General features: G+C 38.3%; 2 protein-coding genes across 3 annotated transcripts; one reads left to right on the top strand and one right to left on the bottom strand.

Moving 5' to 3' along the window:
* Nucleotides 1-532: 532 nt before the first annotated feature.
* Nucleotides 533-3,419, bottom strand: fam241a (family with sequence similarity 241 member A). The gene is made up of 2 exons (XM_058386763.1): nt 3,203-3,419; nt 533-2,392 (listed from the first exon to the last, which is right to left on the bottom strand). Exons 1-2 carry the CDS (start codon nt 3,314-3,316, stop codon nt 2,093-2,095), a joined length of 414 nt encoding a protein of 137 aa, XP_058242746.1. The 5' UTR covers nt 3,317-3,419; the 3' UTR covers nt 533-2,092.
* Nucleotides 3,420-5,641: 2,222 nt separating this feature from the next.
* On the top strand, nt 5,642-9,119 carry eif4eb (eukaryotic translation initiation factor 4eb). Of its 2 annotated transcripts, XM_058386728.1 has the most exons (7): nt 5,643-5,784; nt 6,789-6,892; nt 7,062-7,157; nt 7,254-7,317; nt 7,520-7,633; nt 7,736-7,875; nt 8,007-9,119. In XM_058386728.1, exons 1-7 carry the CDS (start codon nt 5,767-5,769, stop codon nt 8,119-8,121), a joined length of 651 nt encoding a protein of 216 aa, XP_058242711.1. In that variant the 5' UTR covers nt 5,643-5,766; the 3' UTR covers nt 8,122-9,119. The 2 variants fall into 2 exon arrangements, with proteins under 2 accessions (XP_058242713.1, XP_058242711.1); XM_058386730.1 differs by lacking the exon at nt 7,062-7,157 and having other exon boundaries at nt 5,642-5,784.
* Nucleotides 9,120-9,325: the final 206 nt, after the last annotated feature.

The following is a 9,325-nucleotide window of genomic DNA, read 5'->3' as shown; positions in this document are numbered from 1 at the left end:
TTAACCTACTGCAACCAGCAACTTGCTGTTGCATGATGATCCTGAGGCTGCTGAGACCTGCTCACCGCCGTGTACAAATTCACACATTGCAAACTCTTGCAATAGCCACAGACAAGCCAGTCATAGGGATGTAATAAAGGAGGATATGACAGTGTTATAATTAATTATGGCATTCAAGGGGTGCAACAGAAAAAGGGAGGTTGCTATACTGCTGAGAAATGGCAAGTTCAAATGCAGACAATGCTACATTCAGACACAATAAAAAGCACCTTTGCCTTAGTGGGAAAACTTTGTAAGAGAGAATCAAAGTAACTGAAAAATACAAAAATTTGTACAAAATACTTAGGTTTAAAGTATAAACTCAATGTTTAAATATTCAAGTTTAAGTACTATAGAACCATTTATAGATGACTACCATCAGTACAAATACATAGACTGCATATTGTATTTTGATGGACATAAACATGGTCATTTTGCAGTGTGGATATGGTCTCTCATATCTGGCAAACTAATATTCAAATCCAACAATACATTTGTTCTTTAAAAACGTAATGATTTTTATTTTGACAATCAAATATGAAGCCACAGTTGACTGCAGATACAGAAGTAAAATATATAACAAAAAATCCCAAAAGAGCTGATAGAAAATGCAGCAAGATGGCATAAATAATGATCTAAATAATGGCACAAAGTCTCCTAAATGAGGTATAAGGAAACAGTTGTAAACTGTCATTGATCACATTTTTTACATAATCATAACAAAACACGTAATATTTTTTACACAATCATTAACAAATCATATACTTGTGTTGGGGCCATAACTCGAAGATAGAAATCACATTTACAAATGCTCATACTGACAAATCATTTTCAGATGTGAGACAGCAGTTTATAACTTATTTTCTATTCAAAATTTTTTTTGCTTTCAAAGAACAGAAATTAGTCGGTTGTTTATTTTTAAGCATCAGAATGCGTTTGGTTAATATGTTTTAATACATTGTTACAAGAATAATTTTTAGATTAGCAATGCTCGATGTTATAGAAGAATCTTTGGAATATACATATTTCTCAGTAGGACACATAAGGATAATAACATTGGTATACATTCATCCATTAATATTTAGTATTCCTGATCAAAGTTGGCATGGATCTGGAGCCTATCCCAGGAACAGTGGGAGCAAAACATGAAAACACTCTGAATGGGACAACAGTTCAACACAGGGCACACACATCCTCACTCTCTCTCTCACACACACACGCACTTAACACTCAGATGCTATAATGTAAATGCTTGGTTCATATAAACATTGAGAATGAATCATTAGTTTTACACACAGTTGCCATATCTGACTGTGAATGACATGCAATGCATTGGTACATTTAGACCTTTATCAACTAGAGTTTACTATTTGTTACAAAGAGATAACTTCTTGATTGGTTTTCTAGGAGATAGGGTGCATGAAGAGGTTGCCCTCTAGTGCACTTGTGTGGAGAATGCACAAATAACTACAAGGGCAATGAGATAAAACAACAAACAAACAAAATCAAACTATTAATTTCACTTTCAAGAGAAAGTATGGTTGATATGTGTCTTTTTTTGTTTTTATTTAAAGGCAAAATAGTATAAGTTTCTTCCTCTTAAAGTGCTTTTTCCATTAACATCCATGCCTGTTATGAATATGCCACTCAACAGTCAATACAAATTGATATTTAAGAAAACATGCTTATCAAAAACATCTAAATTAGTGCATAGATGACAAGAAAACCTTCAATATCAGCTTTCCGAAACTTCCTGCGTAGTACTATTATCAGATACAGTGCCACATAAAAGTGTTTTAATTCAACTTTTTCAAATTTGCTCCCAAAAACAGCACACAAACAATTAAAGCATATATAAAAACTTTATAAAGATTGAACACTTTTACCATGACACTGTAGATGTATACAGTCATTTAAGGCTCACAAAAGAAGAGAGACCTAAACCCATTGAATGCTATAATGCTATTCATTATAAAGGGACATTCATTATGTTGATCTGTATTAGATCACGCCAAGACACAAAGAATATCATCATTCCATCCCGCTTAGGCCACTACTTCTGGAGGTATATGATGATAATACAAAGAGTTCCTACGAGACCCAGGGCCTGGATGCCGAGGAACCACAGTAGCAGCCAGAAGACGAGCACAACCACAGGCTCTACAATCTTCTCCCCAAAGTAGAGCTGTGTGAAGCCGATGCCTCTCAGGCACTTATTGAACATCCCAAACAGAGTGCCCAGCTTCTCGCAGTCATCCACTAGTGCTGCCTCTGCTACTGTATCTGATCCAGCCTGAGATTCAGACATGGTGTTAGACGTGCCGGGAGGTCGTGCTCTTGCCCGGAGGTCATCCTTAAAAGAAAGAAGAGCTTGATTACCTTTTTTTAAAATAAAATAAAATAAAATAAGATAAAATAAGATAAAATAAAATAAAATAAAATAAAATAAAATAAAATAAAATAAAATAAAATAAAATAAAATAAAATAAAGGATGGCATCCTTAAGTAAGAGAAAATCAACAGAAAGACACAGGACTTATACACACTTTTCTGCTATGCATGTACCGTATTTAAAACATAGGTGTTTAGATGTTTCTAAGATGTCACGGGGTTCTTGTGGTTACTCAGCAGGAACCACGTGGGCTTTTGAAGAAGCGTGGTGAGGTGTGAACCGTCTTTATATCTTTCGAACAGTTCTTGAAAAGAAAATGCTCTACCTACAACCATTAAACCTCCACACAACTTCAGATGGAACCATGTGCTGCTAAAATTTCAGGGCTGTTAAGATATTAACTTTAAGATGTAAGCTGTGGGAACAAATTCATAGCTGAACAGGAAAAATGACTATGCTTAGATCTCATTTCTTTTCTTAAAGTAAAGATAATAAGGATGGATAAATTGCTGTAAATTTAAGCATATAATACACAATGGCACATTGAGACTAATGCAAATTTAAACAAGCTGTTGAAAGGGCCTATTTGCATGTGTACACACACAGTTCCGCTACATGTTTACATGACAAAGTCTTTTGTCGCGTTGCAACCAACAGGTCTAAAGGTCGCAGTGTATTCATTTACACATTTTAACTGTAAAGATCCTCGTGTTTGTTTCTGTCAGAGATTATGGTTACCAAGGATCACAGTTGCTGACTTGTCTTGTTTACCTGCTCGCTGCCTGCTGTGTACCGACACGGATACCTCCTCTGACCCTCTGCCTCGAGAAAAACACGACCATTAATCACAGCCCCATCGTTCACTGTCGGCGATTCCTTGGACATTTTGCCACCTGAGACTAAATCCAACTACCAGAGTCGCGGAGAAGTGACTGAAGAACTAGCCCTGCTTCAAACACTTCCGGTTTCAGTTGTCAAATACGGGACTCGCGTGACGTCATCATAACCGACCGCCGAGGTTCATTCAACTTCTCGAAACGGCTTACAATCATAATAAAGCTTTCTGTAGTAAAAGTCGCCGAAAATATTGATTCTAAGCACATTCTACTTATATAATCAAAAATATAAACCTATATATGCCAATAATGGATATAGTAAATGCTACACAATGTTTCCAGAGAAACATGTGACCTTTAGGACCTTTGCTTCTAAGGTTGTAGGAGGTTAAGGACAATGGCCAGACTGGTTCCACCTAAGAGGTTGCTCAAATAACCACTCTTTACTGTGATAAGCAGAAAGACATCCTACAATACACCGATCAGCCATAACATTATGAGCACTGAGAGGTGAAGTGAGTAACACTGATTATCTCCTCATCATGGCTCCTGTGGGATATATTAGGCAGCAAGAGTAAGGATTTGAGCGAGTTTGACAAGGGCCAAATTGTGATGGCTAGACGAATGGATCAGAGCATCTCCAAAACTGCAACTCTTGTGAGATGTTCTGCAGTGGTCAGTATCTATCAAAAGTGGTGTAAGGAAGGAACAGTGATGAACAGGCGACAGGGTCACGGGTGCCCAAAGCACGTGGGAAGTGAAGGCTGGCCCGTGTGATCCGATCCAACAGACGAGCTACTGTTGCTCAAATTGCTGAAGAAGTTAATGCTGGTTCTGATAGAAAGGCGTCAGAATACACAGTGCATGACGGGTCACGGCTTTTTTTACAGAAAAGGGGGGACCAACACAATATTAGGCAGGTGGTCATAATGTTATGCCTGGTCGGTGTACTGTATATGTTCATAGTGGATATAGTAAAAGTTAAGCATGCTACACAGAGTTTTCAGAGAATCATGTGACATTTAGGACAAAAGTCCTTCGCCAGCTTTGCTTCTGAGGTTCTGAAGACAATGGTCAGACTGGCTCAACCCAGAGTGGTTGTTGTGGTACCACAAAGCCTCCCACAAATATATGAAATATCAAATCTTGAGGCAGATTTGCTACAGAAAAAAATCTCAATTTTTGCTGCAACATGCACATCAAGTCAAGTCAAGAAGCTTTATTGTCATTTGAACCACATATAGCTGATGCAGTACATAGTGAAATGAAACAACATTACTCCAGGACCCTGGTGCTACATAAGGCAACATAACAACATATAGCTACAGAACAAAAACAACAACATGCAGCTAAGTAGTTGTCCTGGCTACATAAAGATAGATAGATAGATAGATACTTTATACATCCCAAAGGGAAATTCACACCCAAAGTGCAAAGTGCAACCAGATGCTTACAGAGCAAGACATAAGATACAGTGCAGAAACAGAAAATACAAAAAACAACAAAAGACAGTACAGGACACACAGCGCCAAACAAAAACGCTGATTATCTCCTCATCATGGCACCTGTTAGTGGGTGGTATATAATAGGGAGCAAGTTAACATTTTGTCCTCAAAGTTAATGTGTTATTAGCAGGAAAAATGGGCAAGCGTAAGGATTTAAGCGAGTTTGACAAGGGCCAAATTGTGATGGCTAGACGACTGGATCAGAGCATCTCCAAAACTACAGTTCTTGTGGAGTGTTCCCGGTCTGCAGTGGTCAGTATCTATCAAAAGCTGTTTAAGGAACAGTGGTGAACCGGCGACAGGGTCATGGACGGCCAAGGCTCATTGATGCACATGGTGGGCGAAGGCTGGCCCGTGTGATCCGATCCAACAAGACGAGCTACTGTTGCTCAAATTGCTGAAAAAGTTAATGCTGGTTCTGATAGAAAGGTGTCAGAATACACAGTGTATGATGGGTCAGGGCAGCAAAAGGGGGACCAACACAATATTAGACAGGTGGTCATAATGTTATGCCTGGTCAGTGTAATGTAGTCCTAACAAAAAACTTAAACTTTAAAAGTTAAATATATATTTTTTAGAAGTCACAAATTTAAGACACACTTCCTATATAGCTAAATTATGAATCTAGTTGTGATACTTAAAAATGTTCAAGGGAATATTGTAAACGATTTAAAATACTTTAACGCTTTTATATTTTTAATGTTAACATGACACGTGCCATATACAACACATAAAATTATCATTTTATTTTATTGAAAACTATTATATATTGAAGTTTAGCTAAGTTTATCCTGAACTCCCTCTGTTAGCGCTATAGGTTCAGGCTTCGGCCAATGAAACTGAGGCTACTTTTAAAACAGCATACTAGCGCACTAAACAGTATGAAGTAATAGTACACCGCCCATAAGAGGGCATACTATGTAGTAGGGTAGTACGCGGTTTGGGACGTAGCCTGAATGTTCCATATGAGGCCTGTGTGAACAAGTCATGGAAAATGGCGACTGCAGAGCCGGTGAGTCGATGCATTACTCTAAGAACATTTTTTCATTTTTCCAGCTCTTTTTAAGCATCCATAACATAATCTGTTAACTTGAACGTGCGTGTATATGACTTAGTTCAGAATGACCCCAGAATGTGAGCTGTAGTTAGACTTCAGTAAAGTTAATCGACATGTTTGAATGGGAGAGCTGAAGTCTCTGAACACTAACTTATTCCTGACTGTCTTAACAAGTTAGGCTCAGACTAGTTTGTCATACTGTTTTCGAGAATCTTCGTAGAAGGCTCGCTAATCGTGATCGCCGTTTCAGTTGTGTGTTTTGTATGTACGCTTCACCGCCTGTTCTGGATATATTGCCTTTGCTTTTGTATGAGTACACGCTGCCCCACGTAGCGTATTATATAGCTATGAAAAGAGTGTACATGTGTTAACGTTAGCAAGCTAGCGACGTCCCTTCCTGTTCTTGACCAGGCGGTGTTGGTCAGCACATGTGTGTTGTGTTAACTTTAGTTACATTCATGAACACCATACACATGGTAGGAAACGTAGGCTGGCAGCTGTTGCTAATCTGCCGCCACATCTGTATCCGAGTTAACTCTCTAGAAGAGTCTCAGAAAAAAAAAGAAAAACACCTTAATATCTCACTAACATGACACATGAGTAAGCTCTTGCTGGTTTGAAATAAACCCTGGTCTGTAATAACACCTACTTGGTTTGTCATCTAGTTTGTTTTTTAGTTCCAGCTGTTGGTTGTACTTTTTTTTGACTTTTAGAGCTGAGTGATATGAACGTGTTGATTATTTTGTACTAATGTAATACCACCCTTATATGAACATATTGCTAAGTACAAAATGCTTTGGAACAGTAAACTTGATTCATTGCAAATGTAGACAGGCTTTTTTTATTTTTTAATTTCACAGCCTTCAAACAGTCGAACAATGTGCTTAAATCAAGTGGGATATTTGTTAGACTTGACATTTCCATAAGCCATTTTGTTTGTTGGCATTTCTGTTCTCAAGGAAGTAATATTGAATCCATTGAAGAGTGAAGAGGAGAACTCAGAAGAGACGAGCCAGGAGATTGTCAGCCCTGAGTGTTATATCAAACATCCGCTACAAAACAGGTCAACCATAAACTACACAACACCCTTCTGCCGCTCATACGTTACCCGCTCTCTGTTTTTCACGTTGTTCTTTTAGCCGACAGCCTTGTCAAGTTTTGTGTGTGTACAGGATTGTCACTTTATAACAAAATCCTTTGAAGAGGATGTGTAACTGCTTGTCTTCCTGCAGATGGTCTTTATGGTTCTTTAAAAACGACAAGAGCAAAACATGGCAAGCCAACTTGCGACTGATTTCCAAGTTTGACACAGTAGAAGATTTTTGGGCGTAAGGGTTACGTTTTGTATGTATGTCTAAGAATATCTTGCAGAGAAAAAAAAATGTTAGAATGGTTTGGGTTTGATGGCTTGTTTGTGTTTTTAGGCTTTATAACCACATTCAGCTGTCCAGTAATTTGATGTCTGGTTGTGACTATTCGCTGTTCAAGGTGAACATCCTTTATTATTATTATCATCATCATTATCGTCATTATTATAAGTATGTCAGTGTTTTTTTTTTTTGTTTTTGTCCGTGTGGAGTAAATGCAAGCTCGTTATAATGCATTAGTCAAGAGGTAGTATATTTTCCTTTTGGATCCACATTTTGATGTTGGAATTGTCAGAATATGTAACATTTTTTGCACCTTTTAGGATGGCATTGAGCCCATGTGGGAGGATGAGAGAAATAAGAAAGGAGGACGCTGGCTCATCACCCTCAACAAACAACAGAGGAAGCTCGACTTGGACCGTTTTTGGCTGGAAACGGTGAGCACCCTTTTGAAATTGCTTTAACTGCTTTAACCTGATCCCATGTGCAGTTGTTCACAGCTGTGTTCTTGTCCTGATGTTCTTTCCGTGTGGTTGCAGATGCTTTGCCTTATAGGAGAAGCTTTTGATGACTACAGTGATGATGTTTGCGGTGCTGTAGTCAACATCCGAACAAAAGGAGATAAAATTGCTGTCTGGACAACCGATTATGAGAACAAAGATGCAATAACACACATAGGGTTAGAAGTGTACACACACATTGAAAATCATGCAAAACAAATGTATAGTGAAAGATGCATATTTTGATGCAAACATGTTCTGCAGCATTGATATGTAAATGTGTGGCAATGTGGTTGTTTCTGTTCCACAGGAGGGTGTATAAGGAGCGGTTAGGAATCCCTATGAAGATGACCATTGGCTATCAGTCTCATGCTGACACAGCCACTAAGAGTGGCTCAACTACCAAGAACAAGTTTGTGGTCTGAAATTCTGAGCCTGACCTCTCTTCCGCTCATCCCATCTCCCCCACCTCTCGCTTTGTCTGGCCCTCCTCTCTTTCTCATGCACTTTGCCCTTCTGCCCTGAACCAAAGCCTCAAATTAACAGGTTCTCACTGAAAATACCACCAACCCTCAAACAGCACTGCTGCTGAACCCCAACAGGAATTTCCTACTCCCACACACACACCTTTTAAAGAAAGCAGCTCACAAAGTACCGACCAGCTTAGCATGTAATACACTAACAAGTGTTAACTCAAACAAATCAAATCCATTGAAGCTAAAACAGCGAAGCATTATGATGTAGACTCAAATCTTCAGACATGTTGACCGTCTTCTTCGAAAATGATTTGAACAAACTTGCATATTCATTGTTAAACAGGATTGAGAGATTGTAAAATATTTGATGTGTTCCTTTTAAAACAAAATGTGTTGAATTATTTAATGGCTGAGGAAAGGAAATGTCTGTGTGCCCTTATCCAGCAGCCTTGCTGCGCTGTGATAGTGCCTATTGAACACATTTTTAATTTATTCTGATTTTATCTTAACATTTTATGAAGGTGGTATACAATGACACCCCCCTCCATGTAATCAAGCAAATCTTCAAACGGCTGCCTTATTTCTTTCAGCATTAACATGATTAAATTTGGGGTTTTGCAATTCAGTATGTGTTTTTATTTTATATATATTTTATAAATTTTACATTCCTTGTTCGTATGGTAGCGTAATAGGACTTTAATTCTGCTGTAATAGATGATTTGTTATTGTCTGACTGTAATTGGTTTTAACTTGGTACAACATAGGCCAAACATTATCACTAGGTCTTTAAATAAAGTAGATATATGTGGATTGAATTTATTTCTGTAAAAATGCCAGTTGGCTTAACTTTTAAACACGGAGGGTTATGGTTGATGACAGTGTATCATGGGATGAGCTCTGAATGTAAAACTAGCAATAAAAACCACACATAGGTATGGGTTCTAGTAGTAAGTCTCACTGGGATTTGTTTTGCAGTGGTGTTTGACAGCTTTATCTCTATACACTCTATATCTACGTACTACAACAAGATGGGAGAAACCCTATCCTTTTCTATTTTACTTATGCAGGGTTATGGGGAATGTGGGGCCTATCCCCATAGGGACACCCTGGAGGTGAATGCCAACCCTTTGTGCACATGCTCACATACTACAGA

This window comes from Hemibagrus wyckioides, linkage group LG03 (genome assembly GCF_019097595.1).
Source record: "Hemibagrus wyckioides isolate EC202008001 linkage group LG03, SWU_Hwy_1.0, whole genome shotgun sequence".
In the NCBI taxonomy this organism is placed as follows: Eukaryota; Metazoa; Chordata; class Actinopteri; order Siluriformes; family Bagridae; genus Hemibagrus; species Hemibagrus wyckioides.
This window is presented reverse-complemented; position numbering and strand designations above follow the sequence as displayed.

Excerpts from the sequence above, each read along its gene's own strand:
- eif4eb (XM_058386728.1), top strand. Across the intron at positions 6,893-7,061 it reads AAACATCCGCTACAAAACAG|ATGGTCTTTATGGTTCTTTA; the intron begins GTCAACCATAAA and ends GTCTTCCTGCAG. Across the intron at positions 7,634-7,735 it reads ACCGTTTTTGGCTGGAAACG|ATGCTTTGCCTTATAGGAGA; the intron begins GTGAGCACCCTT and ends GTGTGGTTGCAG.
- fam241a (XM_058386763.1), bottom strand. The coding sequence starts at position 3,316 with ATGTCCAAGGAATCGCCGACAGTGAACGATGGGGCTGTGATTAATGGT. Across the intron at positions 2,393-3,202 it reads ACACAGCAGGCAGCGAGCAG|GATGACCTCCGGGCAAGAGC; the intron begins GTAAACAAGACA and ends CTTTCTTTTAAG.